This window comes from Molothrus aeneus, chromosome 8 (genome assembly GCF_037042795.1).
Source record: "Molothrus aeneus isolate 106 chromosome 8, BPBGC_Maene_1.0, whole genome shotgun sequence".
Taxonomy (NCBI): Eukaryota; Metazoa; Chordata; class Aves; order Passeriformes; family Icteridae; genus Molothrus; species Molothrus aeneus.
In genome coordinates this window covers 23,639,986-23,661,406 of record NC_089653.1, presented here as the reverse complement: position 1 = coordinate 23,661,406, position 21,421 = coordinate 23,639,986, and the positions used below count along the sequence as shown (strand labels likewise).

General features: G+C 49.2%; 2 protein-coding genes across 4 annotated transcripts in view; one reads left to right on the top strand and one right to left on the bottom strand.

Annotated features, from left to right (window-relative positions):
- NT5C2 (5'-nucleotidase, cytosolic II) overlaps positions 1-4,288 on the top strand; it is a 59,716-nt gene extending 55,428 nt beyond the window's left edge. For 2 of the 3 annotated variants that reach the window (XM_066554211.1, XM_066554213.1), the window contains exons 14-18: positions 272-442; positions 1,296-1,347; positions 1,585-1,645; positions 2,170-2,346; positions 2,566-4,288. In XM_066554211.1, coding sequence (XP_066410308.1) covers positions 272-442; positions 1,296-1,347; positions 1,585-1,645; positions 2,170-2,346; positions 2,566-2,817 — 713 coding nt within the window. In that variant the 3' untranslated portion in view covers positions 2,818-4,288. The remainder of the gene's footprint in view (positions 1-271; positions 443-1,295; positions 1,348-1,584; positions 1,646-2,169; positions 2,347-2,565) is intronic. The other variant, XM_066554212.1, reaches the window with a different exon arrangement.
- A 2,974-nt stretch (positions 4,289-7,262) lies between these two features.
- Positions 7,263-21,421, bottom strand: part of CNNM2 (cyclin and CBS domain divalent metal cation transport mediator 2) — a 115,511-nt gene continuing 101,352 nt past the window's right edge. Inside the window, exons 6-8 of the mRNA XM_066554218.1 lie at positions 21,314-21,379; positions 17,485-17,669; positions 7,263-15,283 (exon numbers count right to left, since the gene is read on the bottom strand). Of these exons, the coding sequence (XP_066410315.1) occupies positions 15,074-15,283; positions 17,485-17,669; positions 21,314-21,379 (461 nt within the window). The 3' untranslated portion in view covers positions 7,263-15,073. The remainder of the gene's footprint in view (positions 15,284-17,484; positions 17,670-21,313; positions 21,380-21,421) is intronic.

The window sequence follows — 21,421 nt, the reverse complement described above, 5'->3', positions numbered from 1 at the left end:
GGTGCTGCCACCAGCGTGAACACGCTTGGAAGGTTCCACCAAGCCAGGGAAGGGCAGTGGGTGGATACAGAGCTGTCTGTGATGCCCAGGGCTCCATTTCTCCCACTGGTGGGGGAAGCAGCATGGCCTCTGTTGCTGCCATTCCTGTAGGGGTGTGCATAGGCAAAGCTGCTCTGGGGTGAACTCCCAGGCAGGTGAGCAGTGTCCAGGGCAGCCATGGTCAAGCAGCTGTTTTGGCTCACTGTTCTGAGCCATGCCATTCTTCTCTCAGGCTCTTCGGACACAGTCTGTGACCTGCTGGGGGCCAAAGGGAAGGATATCTTGTACATCGGAGACCATATCTTTGGAGACATCCTAAAATCCAAGAAGCGCCAGGGCTGGCGGACCTTCCTGGTGATCCCCGAGCTGGCGCAGGAGCTGCACGTCTGGACAGACAAAAGCGGTCAGGAGCCGGGCAAGCCCCTGGCCAGGCTTTGCTCTTGCTTGTCTGATGCTGCACCCCTGAGATCGCCAGGGCTTAGGGGTGCAGGGGAGAGATCACCCTGGCTTGCCACTCCTCCTTCCCCTTTTCACTGGGTCTGGATGCTGGTGGCAGGAGCTGGGGTGCCTCTCTGTGGGCTGGCCTTGGGGTCCCAGGCCTTTCCTGTGCTCTATCTCAGGCTTTGTGTGTAATCAGCCAAATGCTGCCTTGGCAATGGGAGAAGCTGCAGCTGGGTGGGGTTGAGTTGTTCCTCATCAATAACCCCAGAGCCTCCTCTCCCTCTTCACATACAGAGCTGTGGCTTCTATGTTAAAAAATACCTGACAAGACCTGGGCTATTCTCCCTGTAATGCCTGAGCCCTGACTGCTCTCCCATCTGCAGGGAGTCCCTATTCACCAGCTGCTTCCTCCTCGTTCCTCCCACTCCCTCTGCTGCTCTGCTGCCAAAGTGCTGTGTGTTTCCCATCCTCCAGCGCTCCTGCTTTTCTCCCAGGTTTGCCCTTTGGTGTGTAAATAGGGCTGGGGGTTACGCAAATTGCCCCATGGCTGGTTGGAAGGCTTTGGTGAGAGCTGCAAAGGTTCAGCCTTGAAAACAAAAGGGCCAACCAGAAACCAAGCCCAAAGTTCTGCCCATGGCACAGAATGATTGCCCCTCTCTCTGCCCAGAGGCCATGAGATGCTTCCAGCATCCCTGCTCCAGTGTCCCTCGGCCACCATGCAAAGGGAGCGGGCAGGGGACTAGATTCACTTTCAGCACTTTCCATTTCAACAGTTTAAACTTACCCTTTTTCCCTTTCTTTTCTGGATTTTCCAGCCCTTTTTGAAGAGCTGCAGAGTCTGGACATTTTCTTGGCCGAGCTGTACAAGTGAGTGTTCAAACAGTGACAACTTTCCTGCTGCCTCTCCCAGCTAACAAGCAGCAATGACAAAACCTTGGGGTTGGGTTAGCGGCACTGCTGCTGGAGCCTTGACTCAGGCCTGGGCTCTGCCCATGAGACCAACCTCCCCCTCCAGACCAGCCTCCCTCCCCTGAGCCCCATCCCACAGCATCTGGTTCTGAAAGACTTTTCACACCATGTATTTACCTTCTCGCCTGTAACTAGGCATCTGGACAGTAGCAGCAATGAACGCCCCGACATCAGCTCCATCCAGAGACGCATTAAGGTACCAATCATCAAAATCCCTTTTCATCCTTCTGGATCCCAAAGGGCTTAATAACCCAACCCCACTGCTCAGCCCTGAAATGCTTTGCTCTGCCTTTGGGTGGGCACAGCAGGCTTGGCAAAGTCACTTTGTCTCAGCTCACTGGTGTCACTGGCTCTCCTGAAAGGCAGCCTGGTCTGGAATAGGGTCCCTTTCCTCAGGCCCACAAGCAGCACTGGCTGAGGGTGCTCACTGCTGCAGCATGTGGCAGTGGCATACACAGGCTCAGAGGGGCTGTAGCCTCTGGTTCAGCCAGCCCTGGGTTGCCAGCCTAGGGCAGTGCTGGCCCTGAGCCTGCTGCCACCTTCCTTTCCGTTACCTGGGGCTCAGCTGTGCCCTGATGCCATGGGATACAAGCACAGAAAGCCTTGCTGGAGATCCTTGCAGGTCTCACGTAGCCCCCAGCCCTCAGGGCGCTCTGCCTCAGTGTTGTGGCTCAGGTACTGCCTGCCTGGCCCAGGATCTCACCTGTCCTTTCCTCACAGAAAGTGACCCACGACATGGATATGTGCTACGGGATGATGGGGAGCCTGTTCCGCAGCGGCTCTCGACAGACGCTGTTTGCCAGCCAGGTGATGCGCTACGCAGACCTCTATGCAGCCTCCTTCATCAACCTTCTCTACTACCCTTTCAGCTACCTCTTCAGAGCCGCCCACGTTCTGGTGAGTTCCAGTCCCAGGGAGGTGGGCAGGGGTCCCAAAGGGGCCCACATTTGTGTCCATGATCACTTCCACAGGCACAGCAGCACCTTGGAGGGTTTGGTGGCAGTGGACAGACTGTAGACCAAATGGTTGCATTCTGGGGTTTGCTCTCCATGTGTCTCAGGGAGGCAGCCTGGGGCTGGGACACCCCTTGTCACCTCCTCTCTGTTCCATGTGCAGATGCCACACGAGTCCACAGTAGAGCACACGCACGTCGACATCAATGAGAAGGAGTCGCCGATGGCCACCCGCAACCGCACCTCGGTGGATTTCAAAGATTCCGACTACAAGCGGCACCAACTGACCCGTTCCATCAGTGAGATCAAACCGCCCAACCTCTTCCCCCAGGCACCTCAGGAAATCACACATTGCCACGATGAAGATGATGATGAGGAAGAGGAAGAGGAGGAAGAGGAGGAGGAAGAGGAATAAGAAGGAAGAAGCCAAGTATTTCTGAAGATAAACCATGACTCTAGCAGTGATCAGGAATGGATTCTGTTGTTGGGGCCCGTGGGGTGATGGGTTGGGGGGTGTGATTCTTGCAAAGGCACATTTTGAAAGTATTTGGAAACTTCTAACAAATTAACACTAATTAGGAGGAGACCCTTGTTTTCAGTTTTGCCGACGGTTCAGAAAGCTGATGGATTCTGACTGGGTGGTGCATTCAGATTGGACTGCCCGCCTGTGCTGTCATGCTACTCCCATTACATTTTGGGATGCTGCATGTTTCTCCTTTTCCCGTGATGTGTTTCATTTGGTTTTCATTTAAACAGTGTCCTGTGAACGGTTTTTGGCATTTGTTACATTCTCTGTGGAGACAGAAGGGATGTGCTGGGCCCTGCAGGAGACAAAATTATCCAAATCCTGCTGCCCGTTAGGTTGCTGCCCTTAACCCTCTGCTCCTGGGTTACATAATCCCCCTCCTCATGTTAGCCAGGGTGTTACTGTGCCTTCCAGCACTCAGTTTACCTTCTGTTGGTGTTTCTCTGTGGAAGTGGTTTGACTCCTCCAGCCATCATGGATGGCAGTGAGATTCCAGCTCTTGCACATCTGCTGCCATATGCATTTCACCTTGTAGCTGCTTGTTACCCTTTCCCAGTGTCTCCAGGCTCTCTCACCATTGGCATGCATTGCATAATTTGCAGGGCATTTCTCAAACAGCTGAGCTGCACTCTCTGTTCTCAACTCCTCCAGTTTCAGCAGTAAATATTAGCCCAGGAGCTTGAAGCTGCTGCTTTAGCATTACATTAGTCACTCTGTGTTCCTCCTGACCTTTCTGTCCTCTCAACTTTAAGTGAAGCATCCCAAAATCAACCCCAGCCACCATCTGGAGTGAAAGGGCCTGTTGTGCCAGGGGCTGCAGGCCACATGGGCCTGCCCTAACTAGGAGACAGCACATGCCACAGGGCCAGCCCCAGGGTGGGAAGCTCCTGGCCGTCCAGCAGCTGCCCTGGTCTTTGGTCTGGTGCGGAGCACGCGGAGCCTCATGGCCGGCCGTGCTGGGCAGGGCTGCGTCCCTTGCCAAGGAGGGCAACGTCTGCTGTGTGGGACCGGGGGTGTCCCAGGGATGGGCAGGTAGTCCTTGTGCCTGAAAGCCAGCCCAGGGAAGGCACAGAGCTGGCACAGAGTGGGCAGCAGTGCCCTGTGGTTTTCCTCTGAGTCACGGGTGCAGCCTCCCTTACTCCAGCCTCTGCCGTTCGCTGCAAAGGGATTACAACGAGGGCCCTCTTGTAATGAATTTGACTGTTGTTTCAGTACCATATAAACTCATTTAATTTTTTTCATTTTAAAGTACCTTAGTAGAATTTAAAAAAAAGAAAAACCACAACACCAACATCTGAGCAGGAAAATGCTGCTCTAGTGGCAGTTGTTCAAGTCAATAAATGATGATGTTTCTAAGAAATGCTTAGTTGTGTGCTTTGTGGGGTGTTGCTGAGATGATGAGAGCTGGGACTGGAGTTGATGGGAAGAGATGGGACTGCTCTGTGGGGTGCCAGCAGGGTGGGTGACTGGGGAACAGTGTGAGCATCTTTGGGAATCAGTTATGTGAATCACTGAGGAGCAGTGGCAGTGGATCTTGCTGTAAGGACACGCCTGGTCCTCACATTGCCCCAGGAAGCAATGGTGAGGCACGAGGCTTCTGTCATCACCATTTGCATCAGCCAGGAAAGCATGGGGAGGGCAGAGAAACATTTTGTCTTAGACACAGAGAGTGAGGAGGGGCTTTTTCATGGTGGGAAGGGGAACATCCCTACACTGCCACTACAACACTCTGTCTTGCTAGGGCTGTTTCCCACAGACATTACCAAGGACCACTTCCTGCCCCTCTGTCCCTGCAAGACACATGGCCACGGTGGCAGCAGGGCACAGCACAGCCTGTGCTCACCTGGGCCTGCAAACCTGCTTAAATTGACAAGAATACCTAGGGAAGGCCGGTGCTGCCACACAAGGCTGTGCCTGGCTAAGACAGGCAGCCTTGGGCACTGCTGAGCTCAACCCTCCTCTACAAACCAACTCCTCATGCCAACCACACCAGACCTGAGGAGGTTCCCCCATCAGCACCACCACAGAAGGATATTCAGTACCAGGGCCCAAAGTGCCAGACAGAAAAGCAATACTAAATGGCAACAGCTGGTGGCCAGCACTCAACACCTGACACTTAAGGCATTGCTGAAAACTCCAGAACACTGTGTCCCTGACACCTCAGTTTTGGGGTCTGGAGAGGAGCTAACATGTACCCACAGTGAGGATGGCTGCAGGAAGGGTTCCAGGGAGCTGTTCCCGAGCTCTTTCACCAAAGGCCATGCTGGGCTCTGCTATGTTTAAACTTTGTTTCTCCAAGTATAGCTACTTGAATTTTTTAAGCTTTAGCTCAGCAGCTGGGGGAGGCATGCGGCTGCAGAAAGGGAGGTCTGGGGAGCTCCATGCATTCCTCCTTCCCAATCGGTCACCACAAATAGCTCACTCCCAGCCCAGGGCTATTTCTGACTGAGATGGGCAGAAGAGTCTTCAAGGCTGGAGCAATGGAAAGTATTTGACCCTCACTTCATGGTGGGAAAGTGTCAGGCAAAGCCTGACAGAGGCACAGGCACTGCCTGGCCTTGTACCATCCTGTCCATCCCGTGCTGGCTCCACCATGAAGTTGTGGAAACCACGGACCAAGAGCCAGGGTGAAACTTCTTGCCCTGGCTGGCACTGGGGACACGGTCACAGCCCAAGTGTCCAGCCCACACCTCCCTCAGGCAGCTGCCCATGGCTGATCTGCACCAGCTGCCGCTTCCCAGAAGCCGCTGGCCTGGCAGCACCTGTGTCTCCATTCACTCTGCAGAGCCTCAGGGAAAGCTCCTGCTGCTTTCTGCAACCTGTGCCCCAGCCCAGGGACAGACATGCTTTGCTTTTGCCCACCAGCAGATTGTCTCCTGCAGGAAAAGCCTGGTGGAAGCAAGGTGAGCATGGGGGAACAGGCCTCAGCCCCTGTCCCGAGCTCTCACTGACCTGATTTCTGCTTTCTCCCACTTTCCTCACCACCTCCCCTGCTCTGTGGAGCCAGAGGGGGCTCACAGGGGCTGCACAAACCAAACCCTACCAGAGACAGGAACCCAAGGCTCACTGCCCTTCACCACAGCCCTCAGACATTGTGTGTTGGGCACTGCCACTTCTGACCAGGTCCCAGCCATCAGAGCTGCTCCCAGCTCCTCCTCCTTTAGCCACCTCCTCGCTCAGCACAGCAAGGCCCAGCTGCACTCTGTATCAGGATATGCCTGACCATGATGGAGGGTGCAAAGCCCTCTGCCAGTCCCTGAGCAGCAGCCATTCCAACCTCTGGCCTGAAGCCCCAGCACGGCAAACGTGGATAAAGAAACTCTGTAACTGCAGAGCCACCGCTCCACCTGGCCCTGCACAAGGGGCCTTTCCCTCCAGCAGACCAGCCCTGTGGGCCACTGGCTGCAGAGCCCGGCCATGGCAGGAGGTACTGCTGGAGCCCTGGGTACAGCTTTGGGCACTGCTCCTGCCCTGCTGCCACAGCGGCCTAGCTGCCAAAATCCATCCCACCTCCCTGAAGGGACCTGGCCTCTTATACCTTCCCTTCCAGAAGTCCTGGGCTCTCTCTCTCCCGCTCCTCCTTCCTGCTGCTCATTACCACCAGAGCCAGCCTGAAGTTGGCCTCTACATTAATTCTACTTCCATCATGCTTCCATCCCCCCATGCTCCACCAGCTCCCAGAGACAGGCACACACAGGGGAGCAGGAGCCCTCAAGGACCTGCCACTCTCTCATGGTGAGGGAGGTCCAGAGGGATCGGGCCATCCTGCAGCACAGAAGCAGGGACAGAGGCTGCACTGGGTGTAGCAAAAATCCCCACAAAGTTTGAGCAGCTGCTGCCCATTTTGCTAACCCAGGGTCTGGCAGCTCAAGAGCTGAGCATGACAAAAGCTGGGGGCAGGGAGAGCAGCTGGGTGGAACAGCCGTGAAGAGAAGAGGGGCTGAGGGATGGCAGAAGCACAAAATGGGCACAGGGCAGGGCTGTATGTGACACACAGGACAGGGCTGTTCCTCCACCAGTGTGAGCTGAAGTGATGGTGAGCAAGGGCCTAAGCACAGGCTCGCTCTCCTGCTCAGAAATGTCTCTGTGGCTGCAGGCTCCACTCAGCTCCACTGCCAAACCCCAGCATGGGGGGAGCAGGCAGCAGCACCCAAGTGCAGGGGATGGATGAACTCACTGCACCAAAGTTCTCCCGTCCTACAGAGCCACCCCATGCCAGGCACGTCCCTCACTGGAGAGCCCCGGTGACGGCCGCGGGCAGGAACGCGCTACAAACAGATAGACAGACAGACGGCATCTGCACCCAGAGACAAACACCACCTACGGAGAGCAGGTTGTAAATAAGGGGTTTTTATTACTGAAAGAAAAACTCCCTCACTCTTGAGGGAACTTCAGAAAGTCAGCTGCTTGCCATTGCCACCAGCTTCCCAGCCAGCCCCTGACCAGCAAAGCCACCAGCACAGCCCTCCCCAGCTCGAGGACTGAGGTAAAAGTCCTCTGGTCTTGAGGCCCAGACCCACCAAAGCGAAGAGCAACACCTGCCTCTAAAGGAACAAGATCCAGCCTCTCTGCAGCTCTTGGCAGCTGAAGTGGAGAGTAAAGACTGTTAAATGTGCCAGTAGGAGAGATCTGGGTACAGGATCACAGACATCAGCCCCACCACCCACATGCCAAAATCTGTCCCTTGGAAATGAGGGGAGAGCACAGAGGAGGGAAAAATGCATAAACTGGAATGTTCAACAGAAAAAAAAATCATCATTTATCTAAAAAGAATAGAAATAAACAAAATGCTTTAAAACAAAATCACAAAATATACAAATAAATCTGGTACAAAATAAATAGGAAAGATTGGAAATCTACAACAAAATTGGAATAATTATAAAATTAATTTGTATGACAATCAGTATATGAAACGTATACACTTCATTCAGGATTTCAGTTGTGCTTATTCAGGTTTATGTACACACACGGAAATACTGTAGTCAGAACACTACAACTCTGGAAACCCGAAGTCATGTACAATATGATACAATTCTCAAAGACCACACACGATGGCAAATAAGACACAGGGAAGAGCTGGCTGGAGAGGGATCAAACAGCCATGAAAATGCACTGCAAAGGGAGAGCCACCATGCTCTGGAATGGGGGGACCAAGGCCGAGCCAGCAGCAGCCAGGGCAGGGCCCAGGGCAGCCAGGAAGGAGAAAGGTTTGGTGTGAGACCTCTGGCTGCTGAGCACCAGCTGCTCATGGCTTCCAGGAACACATCTCAAGTATGTGGGGTTTCAGATTCACTGTGTTTGGCATCCAAGCACCTGCCCAGTGATTCAGGTGTCAAGGCCGGCTCTGCTGGAGAAAAAAAATGCCAAGAGCTCTGAGGTCCCTCAGCAGGGCCTGACCCTGAACTACTGGTAAGCCACCCTTGTGCTCAGGAGAACATGGATCAAATGGGACCACAGCACTTCTGCTGGGGTCCTGGGGGGATTCAACTCTCCAAATTCCATGTGATCTCCAAGGAAGGCAGAGTCCCTTGAGCAGCATCTCCTACCCTCAGTGTGAGAAATGAAGACAGAATGGCTGCAGCATGGCCCTTTCCTGACTGCTGCCCCTCCTTCTCGCCTTCCTGAACACTCAATTAAAGCCCAGTGAGTGAAGCAGAGGAGCAGCTGGGCTGTGAACACAGCTGTCACAGAGGCCACAGTGCTGAATCCAAGCCAGCACAATGCAGAAGGACAGAGCACTTACCCTGGGTGGAAACCTACCAGCCCAGCCCAGCCCAGCCCAGCCAGCCCAGCCTGCTGGACCTGAGACTTTTAAGCAGGAATGACACTAGAGCTGATCCAGGCCCAGCCAGGCTGTCACTTCTGAGAAGAGGAGCTCATCAGGAACCCTCACTCTCCCACAGCGATCTTTGGGACATGCATTCCATATTGGCACTTCCAACTAAAGGCATCTCACACCTACTAGTTTTTCACTTGTATTTGGAAGCATTTGGTTCAACAGTGATGCCTAGAGGATAAAACACCACCTTCTATGATAAAGCTCTGTGATCAGCAAACAGTTGAGAAGGGATGCTAGACTGCTACACCAAGCACTGAATGCTGGGACAAGCCCTTCTTCCCCAACAAATCCTGCTACCAACCAACTGCCACGCTGCTTTCTGGAGAAGTCAACAAAGAAATCAAATCCACTCCTGGAGCATTGGAGCCACCTGCAGCCTTTCCATGTTTCAGGCTCACAACAGCTGACACAGCTCTAGCCTGGTTCCATGACAGGCCTCTTGTACCAAGTCCAGCCAAACCTCTGCTTCTGGGGGAGGACCAAACACCAAGCACTTCCTTGGCCAGAAATCTGCACTGAAGGAGCAAGAGCAGCCAGGGCACCAAGCACTGCAGGATCCTAGTGATCAGCCCTGCTCAGAGGAAAACAGAGCCCAGAGGCAAAACCTGAGAGGAGAATGATGTTTTTCAGGTGGAGACAGAAGACCAGCAGCTTTGAGTACCGTATTGCCAACATGAAGAACTGCTAAAAGTCTGACCTCAAGTAACAAGAAGAAAACATCACTTTGACTGAATTCAGTGCTACCAACCTACAAAACAACTCCATCTGCCACCTGTACCGTGCCACTGACTGGAGACAGCTTTCCAGCAATCCTCTCCCATCCCTGAAGCTCAGGAAAATATGCACACACCAGATGGAAAAGCTCAACTGTACCGCCTTGGACCCGCAGCAACAACATCTCCTCATCTGGATGCAGCCCTGAGACTAGCCCCAGAGGAACACAACCCAGCATGAAGCCAGGCTCCAGGACAAGAGCAAGACACCAAGCAGGATTGTTAAGGGGGCTCTGCACCAAGCCATGGATGTCCAGGTCCCCTGTGCTGCCCACATGTGGGAGTGAGGCCAGAATCACCATAGACATCACACCAACAAGAGACCTGCATCTGATAGACCAAATGCAGGGATGAGGGCAGCTGCCCAGCCCAGCCTGTGGTGCAGAGCCTGTGCCCCCTGCTGGCTAAGTCAGATGAAGGCTGCTGTCCCATCCATGCCATGGGAAGATGCCTGATTGTGTTGGTTAAGCTCATCATTTCACTGCTGGGCCAAACCAACCCTCAGTATCCAGGAACAGGTACTTCTTTGGGTCTATGTAGAGCCCCAGCGTAGAGCCAGGTGGTGGGACAGGCAGCACATCTGGGGCTTACCACACCACAGCCAGGGTTCTTGCCTTGGGACAGGGCACAGTGTGGGCACAGGGACCCCTCAATGCTGGGTGGGCACCTTTGGGATGAAGCTTCAAGTCAGCATCAGAAGAGGTATTCTGCAGCATCCTTCCCCACCCCCAGCCCCAATTTTCTATTGGTAATCCAGACACTGGATAACTTGACAACTGGTACACAGATACTAGATTTAAAACCACAGATGTGTGTATTAGACATTGTATAAAACATGGTACATCTCTCATGTGGGAATGATTTCTATAGAGAACATAATTCTGCACAAGGAAGATGCATGTTCCAAGGGGTCCTGGACATTGTGGCTGTGTTCTCCATCATGTAAGATGCTTACACAGGATGCTCGTGAGGAGGAAAGGGCTGCTCTTTGCCATTGGCACCCCCACACCCCTTGGCTGAGCTCTGCAGAGATCACAGGAAGCACCACTGCTGCCCAAGCAGCCCCTCACACAAAACTGCCTCTTTGGTTTTCTTTGAGCTGATTTGAACCAAAACCTGACACCACCAGTGCCAAATCTCATCCTCATCCAAGCTGGGCCCTGAAAGCTGAGAAGCAGCAATGGGTGATGTGTGTGGGCAAACTCGCCCTGCTACCCCTGAGCTTCCTCCAGATCTGAGTACAAAGGACCATATCCTGAGACTCCTACTCTTGCCAGCTCCACCCACACAAAAAGGCACTTAAAGAAAAGAAGAAAAACAAACAAAAAAGCCCCCAGTGGTGAGGAAAGAAAAGGACGTGAGTCCAGGAGAAGAGGAGGAACAGAAAAGCAAGCATGTGAATGAGTGGCTAACCATTCTGCCAACAGGCCCAAGAACTGCACACCTTCAGCAGCCAGCCTCAGCTGCCCTCGTATAGGTCTCAACCATCATCTCATTCCTGCTTAGTTTGGAGCAGGAGCTTACAGGGGCAAAAAAAAAAAAAAAATTGAGAGGCATCCATACATGACACAGGTTTGGAGGAGAAGTAGTGAGCAGAGGGATCTGCCCTGTGGAGCTTCCTCTCCTGGTGCATCTGGATGGGGGAAGCACCTTTTCCTGCCATACAAGCCCTGGGGCCCCTGCCCACAGCCAGTCCAGACACCCTGCCAGCCTTCCTCATCCCACTGTGGGATAACCCATCCAGAGCTCCTCTAGGACAGCAGTCTCCAGCTGCACTGGGATTTCAGGGAGTGGACAAGCTGGGAATAAAACAAGCACTTTGTAAACTCCAAAGGGTCTGAGCCTGCGGCATGGAGTGGCCGAGGCTGGTTTGCTCCCCAATGAGCCCCTCTCCTCTCAGAACTAATGTGCTTCATATGATCTCCACATCACCAGAGTCAGTCTCATTTGGAGAAAGATTCTCACTGGAAAGCAAGAACATTCCTTCACTCTTTACAAAGATTTGGCAATACACAGAATTTAAAAAAATAAATCATAGTTACAACAGATTCAGGTTCATTTCATTTAAAGGAAATTCAACCAACAGGAGTGTAAAAGATATAATTCACAGTTGTGCATTTAAGATATTAGTGTTGAAAACCTCACTTCAAAGAACTCTTGTGCAAAATTGTATTGACAGTAGAAACCATGGCTAGATGCCCTCCCAGCCTCCCCCGGCCAACAGGCCATCATCCACCCTGCTGCCTGCACCCAGAGGCAGATGGGCAAGGGGAACAAAGGCAGCAGCAGGAGTTGACATAGGAAGATGCAGTATCCTTTCTACAAGTCAAAGCCTGGCCAAGGTCTGAGGTCAAGTCCAAGGATTCCCAAAGCCACCAGCCGGTGCCCTGTGCTGTGGTGATGGGCTGTGTGTCCTCGTGGCACTGCAGCACAGCATCCAAGAGCCCCACGAGGCAGAGGGGGCAGATCTGCTCGGGCAGGGCACCCCTGCAAGGGCACGGAGTGGATGCTGTGGCATCTCCACTGCAGCCAGGAGAGCCAAGCCCTGGCATCAGCAACGCTGTCCCAGTGCTCAGAGGGATCCTGAGCTGGGCACAGGGTTCCTCTGCTGGGATGGTTCCCACCAGGAGGGCTGGGAACCCCTGGCATTTGTTAAACAGTAAAACTGTAAATACCCTGAGAACAGGGAGACAGGATTTTTCCCCTCCAGGGAGAGGACCATGCTTTGTTCTTCAAGCTAATTAGTAGTAGCAGCTCCTAACCCCTCTGGGCCAGGTATGTATTTTCCATATGAAATGCATCTATAATCAACTATTTTTATGGAAATTAAGTGAAATTACTTCACTTTTCATTATTTGATCTATACAAATGATGAAAAACAGTCATGCAAAAAATTGCCTGAAAATTTTGGAACAGTGCAGCATGGGCAGAAGCAGGAGGTATTTGCTTTGGGATCACATGGCTTTGGTTGGAAAAATTTGCACTCTTTTTTTTTTTTTGCCTTTTTCTTTTTTTTTTTTTTTTAAAAAAGGGAAACGGACATTGAAACAAATCCTCAACCTGCCATAAGAAGCAGAAGTCAGATCCAGTGAGCAACCTCATCCTGGAGAGAGCTGCCTTGACTTGAGCCTTCCCTCCTTTGGCAGGTTTGACAAAACGGATACTGCATCTCAAGTTCACCACCGTGTCAAACACTTCCAACAAACTTTTACATTCAGCAACACTAGATAAAAACTGGCGAGATGAGTCCCTCGCCGAGGACAAACGCTGTAACATCTGGACATTTTGCTCTGTGAGAAAGGTGCAATATTGGCAGCCCTCTGGGAAGGCACAAGGCTTAGGCCAGCCCATGCTGCTGTCAAGCCGTGCGCTCTCAGCAGTGCTGGTGCACATCAGAGCAAGGGTGGGATGGAGGCTAAGGAAACACTTTTGGATGGGAAAAGTCAAAAAGCTACATGTGAGAGCAAGGCTTTGGAGGGCCTGTTTCCTCCTCACTGGGTGCACAAGTTGGATACTGTGCAATTTCTATGCCCCTTGCAGGGACTTCATCCTCATGGGTGGCTCCCATCGGGATGGACAGCAAAAATTAGGGCTGCTTTGTGAAGATGGAAGAGAGAGGAGGAGGAGGGAGACAGGCAAACCCAATTGGCTTTGACACCACACACTCCAATTCCCAGGGGGAGATCCTGCAATGGAATATTGCACCTTTCCAGCCACCAGTCACACAGAGACCACGGGAACTTGCAGCGAGTGCCTTCCAGAGCCCACAAGCAGGAGAGACGGGGCAGGCCTGCAGGCACAGAGAGCTCTGAAAGCTGCATTTGGGGCTGGGGGCTTCATTGGATGTCCCCAAAGAGATTATCCACGTGTAAAGAAAGGGAAATGCTACATAGCCAGGGGCCATAGCAGGGTTTTGAAGCAGAGAAACCACAAAGCCTGATTTATCAATCCAGATACTGATGTTCACATTTCGTTTGAGACAGCATTGGAAGGGGAGAGGACTGGGGAAGACAACTTTCTTTTTTTATTCATTTGAGGACTTTGATTTCATCTGTGGAAATCGGTGATGCACAACTGCCATAGGGTGCCTCTTGCTGGCACCCAATCAGCATCCAGGTTTTTGGGGTGGAGGAATTGGTTTCTGCTGCCCAAGGCAGGTGTTGCCCTGCACTGGTGGCAGCTGGGTGGGAGGCTCTCTGCTCTGCTACCTTGGTAATCCCTACAATGGCTGTTAAAAGGGGCAAGAGAGAAGGAAATGCACTGAATCCACTCAAAGGAATGAATGTGGCTGGGAACAGCCTGGAAATGAACCTCTCTGATTCCCTGAAGTGCAACACACTCGCGTCTGGAAAGTTTAGTCAGCTCTTGGAGAGTAGAGGATGGTTCTGGCTCCTCAGCAGTGCCCATCCTTGCACTGGCAGAGGTTTACTGTCACCTGGAGCATGTACTTTGGCTGTAATTGTAGCAGCATCTTCTGTGTTAATATTAGAGATTACAGGGGGGACAGGGACTGATGTTCTGATACTCAGCAAAGTCTGCACCATCTGCTCTGGCCAAGGTAACGGTGCACACACCACTACAGCCCGGGAGTGTTTAAAAACTTGGTGTCTCAGGGCTCACAGATTACTTCACCGTGCAATTGGCAGGAACATCAATGAAAAACCACCCAGTTACTTCACTATGGAATATCACACCCGTCTTTCATTTCACGCGACTGCAGTTTTGCCAATTAATTCCTTCCCCCCAGTATCATCTTCAACATACACGAAGGTTTTGGAGGTTACAAAACTGTAAGTGTAACAATGCTTTTGCCTGTTTAACAAAGAAACCTTCTGAAATTTGAAACATTATTAAATACCAAAGTAACCACTCCTTCCCTGAAAATTAACTGCAAGAATGTAATAATCCTCATCTCTTGGTCCTCCAGGTGGCTGAAACCAGAGGTTCCTTGAAGCTTGCTCCTTCTTAGGACACAAATAACACACAAGTACCAGTTACTAACTTTTTCAACAGGGTAACAAAAAGGACCACAGAGGGGTGAGAAGAGGCCTAAGGACATCGGAGCCAATTCACAAACCATGACAGAGCCCATTTGAGGTTCATGAGGGACAGAAACAATTTAAAACTCTGCAAAATACTTTTTAAAAACATGATCTCTCTTGAAAAAATAATGGAGGAGCTTTTAAACTTCCCCATATGTGTTTGAGGAGGAAAAACCCAACAAAGATCAAAAGTACAGATAAAAAATAAACATAATTCTACTTTGCAAGAAGAATTCTCATCGTTCTCAGGGGTGGCTCACCATTCCCAAATTACGTTTGGGTCTTTAGTCTCTCTTGCTCTTTGCTCCTTTCTTCCTGTTTCTTCCTCTTCTGCTCCCAGAACGGACGCAAAAGTCTTTGGTCTCAGAACACTGGATGCAGCAGTGTTGCAAGCACACACTAACGGTGTTCACACTTGGGGAGGAGGCAGGAAGGAGCGAGGGCTGGTCCTGCTGAGGAGATGGGATGGGTGGGTTGTGGGGAGTCAGCTCCTAGATGGCTCCTTCACTGTGCATACTGTGGTTGGGCTTGTTGTGAGTCACACAGTTCTGTTCGTTCAGCAGGTTTGCTGTCTCGTCTGGCAAACCATCGTGCAGCTCCGTAAGAGTCAGTTCGATTTTAGTGTTTTCACTGTCCGAGGACTGAGGTGTTTTGTCCATCCGAGATGCCATCAGGGCATTTTGGTACTGCTGTCTTGAGATCTGCTCCAAGAACAGGGAAGAAACAAAAGAAGTCAGTCACACTTCTATGCCTCCTGTGGAGCACACTGAGAAGATAAAGCTTCCTCCCTTTCCAGATCACCACACTTCAATCCCTCTTTACCTGTTTCCATAAAACATCCCTGCGCTTTGCAAGCCTAGAGCACCCCAGCTCAACACCCACAGCATGGTGACATTTCCAGGGAGGGTGGAAGAACAGTGCTGTGCAATCACCATGCTGTTCAAAGGCAGGGATTTATTCCTATGCAGAGATTTTTAAATCAGACCTCCATTTCCCTCCAACCATGCACACCTTTAGGACCAGAACCAGAGATCAGTGAAGCCTTTCTCCCAACTTCAGTGAGCTCCTGGTGAGGCTCTAAGTGTCCCTATAGAGCCAAGCCAGCTCTATAGGTACAAGTATAGAGTACAAGCATTCCTGCTCTTGTCTAGGCCAGCAAACACAGCAGGAGCTACAGCCTTATACATAAGGACATTTGAGTCTAGGAAACACTGGAATGCCCATAGAGATGAGAACAAATTAGCAACCCATGAAGTTTTCCACTGGTCTCTGCAAGAGCTGTCTGTACTCAGCAGAGCAGCGATGACAAGAGCTGGCCTAGAGCACAGAGTGACACTGCCCACGGTGCCCCAGGGACAGGGAAGCCCATAGCCTCCAAACATCTGCACGTGGTGGTGGAGGGCAGAATTCCTCCTGGAGCCACAAGCAACCAGCCCTGTGAACTCCTCCAGGCCAACCTTCTCAGCCAGGACAGGCAGCAGGATGCATGTGCACTGGCAGCCCCATGACCCCACAGCAGTGGGTGATCTTGGCAGGCAGGAAGGTGGAAGAGATGAAATGACTTCTAGAAAACTGTAAATTTCAGTAGCAACACAAGAAAGGGACTGGAAATGGACAGAATCAGATGGACCAGGTCACAATTCCAAAAGCAAAATCCAAACATGCATGAGCAGGTCACAATCCCGGTTTTACAAGGTAGTAATTGAATGAATGACCATGTGGCACAGTGAAAACACTAATGTTGAGTACTCTGACCTATGTGTAAAGCAGAGTGATGCAAGAAGAGGTGTGCAAGTCTGTCTGCAGAGATACCAGGACAGTTTAACATTCATTAGCCTCGGTATGAACACAGTGAGATTTGGAAGGATTTCACATAAACCAGCATAGGGTGAGCAGCAGCTCTGTACAGCAGATCAGCCATTGAAATCTGTAGTGAGAATCAACTGCCCAGTGATAAACATCTACTGATGTAATCCTTGAAGGATTGAACCATTGACCAGTACACTTGCATCTCAAAGTTTTGACAGCAAGACTTTACTCTCCTTTTAAAATTTGGCTACAGAATACGCAGTTTAGCATTCTAGTATGTCTACCCTCTTCCACATCCTTAACATTGAATTAACTAACAGAAGTTCACAAATCACTTGAGTTGTATACAAACAAACTGTGAACATGCACTTAATTTAAGAAAAGCATCAATGTCAACTTCTGGCCATGGGACATCAGCTTCCCTGGACTCCCAGCTGGGCTGGAATTGCTGCCAGCATTAGCTGTTCCTCAGCTCAGCTAGATTTCCTCTCCCACAGGACTCGCACACATTTCAGCGTGGGATGATCCATGCTGGGGGACAGAGCTGTATTTCATGCAGCAACTCACTGGTAGTATGAGACATGAGCCTAATACATGTGAAGTTAAGATAAAGAGAAATGTCCAAGACTTCTCCAAGCAGAAGAAGGATGGCAAGTCGGAAAGCAAGATCAAGAACCCCAAACTGAAACCAAAATCAGAAGTGAATAAAAACTGCAACCAACAGTAAATGTCTCATCCTTCAGAAAAGGACAGTCTGATAATGAAGGGTCTCCATTTCAGATGGGTCCAAAAGCTTCACAAGGACAGGTCTGACTAAAAGCAGAGAGGTTATTTTTATAATATTTCCTCAAAGGACCTAAAATCCAGAAAATTATGTGACCAGCCTACTTACAAGTCCAAATGAGAAGAACAATGAAGACAAATCAGTGGACAGCAGATATTGGAAAAAAAGTAGCTTAAAGTAACTTTAAACAGCTGCTTTCATAATGCTATTTACTCACAGAAGAATTTAGAGGGAATTCCCTTCCCCAGGCTCTCCATCCTACCAGCCAAGCCCGACTTTCCAGCGGGGTCTTTCTAGCTTTTTTCCTACCTTGACAAACTGAATGTCTGTGAGGGCTTTCACTGAGTAGTCTGGAACATACACTTGGAGGAAGGAGGCGTTCAGCTGGTTGTTGCTGCTCCCCAACGTCGGGGTCACGGCGTCGATGCGATCGCTCCGGTTTAAAGAGTCTGAGTGATTCAAGCCACAGGGCCGAGGTGGGGACTTGTTTTCAGCTAAGAGCAAGAGCAAGAGATTTCTTAAATCAAGTAGAAAGCTTTTAAAGTCACCAGTTTCAAAGGGACATAGTAAATTGTGATGTAGCATGAATAAACTGCAAATGCTTAATCCATTCATAAGTAGATATGTGGCTAAACAACCAAATTATCCTGAAAAATGGTACATTTTCAGTCCAGAGCTGGTAGTCAGCATCACTGAGTATGCCCTAAACAAACCTGTACATGTTTATGCTGCAACTGACATGTCCTGAGAACACAGTGCCTCAGCTGATGAGCAGAAACTACCACAGAAAGGTAACTTCCCAAGGCTCCCTTACAGGAGCTCTTGATAATCAGACCATGCTTAATATATATATTTTCTTAATCATTGTTACTTTAATCCACAGTCAGTCCCAGCTGAACCTTATCCCCTTTTATTTCACCTGATACCTACATATGCCTTGTTCCCTCAGCTAGAGCAGACATTTTTAGTAGGAGTAACAGAGTCCTCAGTGGATCAGAGTGCAGTGCACACGACAATTACGTCAACATTTCCTCTCAGTGCTTGAGGTGGCAAAACCTCAATGAAGGAAAGCAAACTCCATGCCAGCCAGTGACACAGACAAAACAGTCCACACTACAGAGAAAAATCTGTGTCCAGAAAAGGAGAACACTACAGACATAATTTTCCACCACTGGCCTTTAAGTCCTGCAGGGTTCCACTTGAAGACCTTGCAGCTGTCCCCTGTGAATGTGACTGGACACAGTCTGTCCAAAGCAAACGTGCTGCTGGGATACCACAGACATTCTGCATCTGAGGCTTCCACCCACACGGTGACCCAGAAGACAGGAGGGCACAAATACATCCTAAGAGAGACTCCCTCCTGCAGAAGGGCTGCTCCCAGGGCACACACACAGTACATACTGATCAAAGAACTATCTTTGGGACCAGAAAATTATTGAATCTTAATGCATTTAAAACTCATTCAGCCAGCCCAAACTCAAACTTGATGTAAACTATGCTACTACTCACACTACATGATCCCCATTCTCATGCTGAAAGATCATTTTCATATAATCATATAATCTTAAGATATAAAGTCTCTTTGAGCAAATCAACTAAAATGCCCTTAACAAGCTTTTTAAATTCCTTTTTGAAGACTTATCTACATATACTTTATTTCTTAAAAAGAACCTAAAAACGTCCCTTAAATTTAACCCTACCTCTGCCACCTAATCACTAGAAATATAATAAACATCTCCTTGTTCAAATGACACAGCCTGTTCCATGTCTCTGAATCCAGCCTTTCCTATACCTAACACTTTAGAATGCAGAATTGCCCTGACTCTTATTCCCACTTAAAATCCTTCTGATGTTGTCTTTCTTGGCCATTTCAAAAAGGGCAACAAAAAAATACAGGTTCTGACAGCTTGATAATTTCCCCACCACTTCTGCACCATGGAATTAATGCAGGTCCCTATGGCAACACCAAGTGCAGGCTTAGGGGAAAGCACTCAGAGCCTTGCAAGGTTTTCTTTTGTGCCAACTTGCCAACTTGAAAACCACAGCAGGCTGCAGTAACTGCTGCCAGGAGCCAAAACTCTACCTGCACACAGGGCTTGATGCTGAAATTACCACTCAGAACAAGGAACTGTGAAGGCTGGATGAATTTGTCCTTTTTCTCACCTGTACACACAAAATATGGCTGTGTGTGACAAGAACAGCCTCACTGCTGCTTGGGATAAAGGCTTCCATCTGGAACAACTTTACTCTAGTGTGACTTGCATCTGCCTTTTCTTTCCACCAGGGATATTACAGTACATTACTAATAAAAAACAAAGGATATAGAGCAACATGGCAAAGCATTATAAGAAAAAAAAGGGAGAGATGAGACAAAAGGACACAACAAAAAGGTATGATTTCTAAAAATATGAGGGAAACAATGTGATTTCTGGATCACATTCAGTTCAGAGAGAGAGAAGATAATGAAGAGGAAAGGGCACAGAAAGAACAGATGACAAACACCAGGCAGATCCATGTTAGATCTTCTCTACCCAGGTTTTCCCACACTCCTCACCTTTCTATACAGAGGATAAAGAGCACAAGCCACAAGATGGACATCAGTACAAGTGTATTATGAATTTGTGTTTAAACAACAGGATTATTTTCATAAGCACCCCACAAAAGGTCTGAGTTTCATCAAAACTGGTACCACGTTGCCACAGTGACCAGGCTTACACTATCAGTTCCTTACAAAGGAGATTCTTCCCACTATTATGTTCCCCTGTTTATTTTTTATACATTTTTTTATTTAACTGGGAGAAAAGCTATGAAAGTATGCTTGGTCTTTTTACTGGAAACAACCTGTGCAAATTATATATTTATTTGTAGAATGGAAAAGGAAAAATAAAAGTAAAAAAAGAAGATCTGGCAAACAAAAGAACCAAGCGAAGAAAGATAATCAAAGTTGCCAAGCTTAAAGGAGAGACATCAGGTACTTCCATCAAAGAAAGATTAAATTTCTCCCCCTTCTTTGGTGTTTTGCAGCAGGAAAGTAACAGGGCATGAAAAAAATCCCCTGCAAGGCAACAACCTGTAGTTTGTTCAGAATGTGCGTGAAGATAATTTAGGGACCAATGATGAAATACATTTTCTTAAGCTAAAAAAAGAGGATGAAATGCAGGAAGCAGATGGTGAAAGTGTATAAAATGCATGATATGTATTAATGTTTAAGAGAAGCTTCACTTAAATATGCATATCATTATCTTGTTTGCTTTTAGTTCTGGGGAAAGATTGAAAAAAAAAGAAAAAATTTCAAAAGGAAGACGTATGCTCACTGTGGCCCAAAAGACTTTAGGATTCTGCTTTCCTACAGATTTTCTTGAAGGGCTTCCATTTTTCCCAACCATTCCATGCATGCAGTGTCCGCTAAGCTCAGTTCTTGATGCTTCTCAATTTACAATCTCTCAACCACGTCTCGGAGCTCTTTTTGGCCCACTTTGTTCCCTTGCTGGTCTCTGCTCTTCAAAGGAATTTCTGTGCCAGTCAGCTTGCTGACACAGCAAGGAAATCACAACCAGAACCAGAAACCAGAAAGTCCTCCCACAACCTTCTTGTGCATTCCATTGCAAATCCATCCACTCAGCAGATCCCTGTGCTGGTCCCTGGCATTAACCTCCCTGAGAGAAAGCTCAAAGCTTTCCAGGAATTGAAATGGCCAGACTGTATACAAACCATAGAATTCACCCATATGAGAATATAAAATACTTTCATTAAATAAGTTTTCCTTTTATGGCAGTTCAGCAGCATACATTCTCCTCTGTCAAATGCATTTTCTTCAGAATTTTTTATGCCTCAGCTTGGGGAAGAATACATTCTTCTAAAAAATCTCCCCTCCTAATTTTCCACCAGCGTCCATATGAGAAAAAAGAACAAGCACACATTACCATGCACATTTTCTTAAAAGTGTTTTTACTTCTTCCCTTTTGATGACTGACCAGTTCCCATAAACAAAAGTTCAGGATACCTACCTGTGAGGCACAACTCTGTGCTGGACTTCTCCCTAATGAGCAAAGGGGTCAGACAAATACAGACTGCAGCTGACTTTTTATGGCATCAGGGCAGTCACAAGAATGGTGAAAATAGAAGCATGCAGATTTACCTGGAGAACCTGCTGCTAACAACTCTGTTCTGCTGACAACAAAGGTACGAGACAGGGACAAGGGAACTAGAAGAGGGAGAGAAAAAGGATGAGATCACGGCCAGAAAG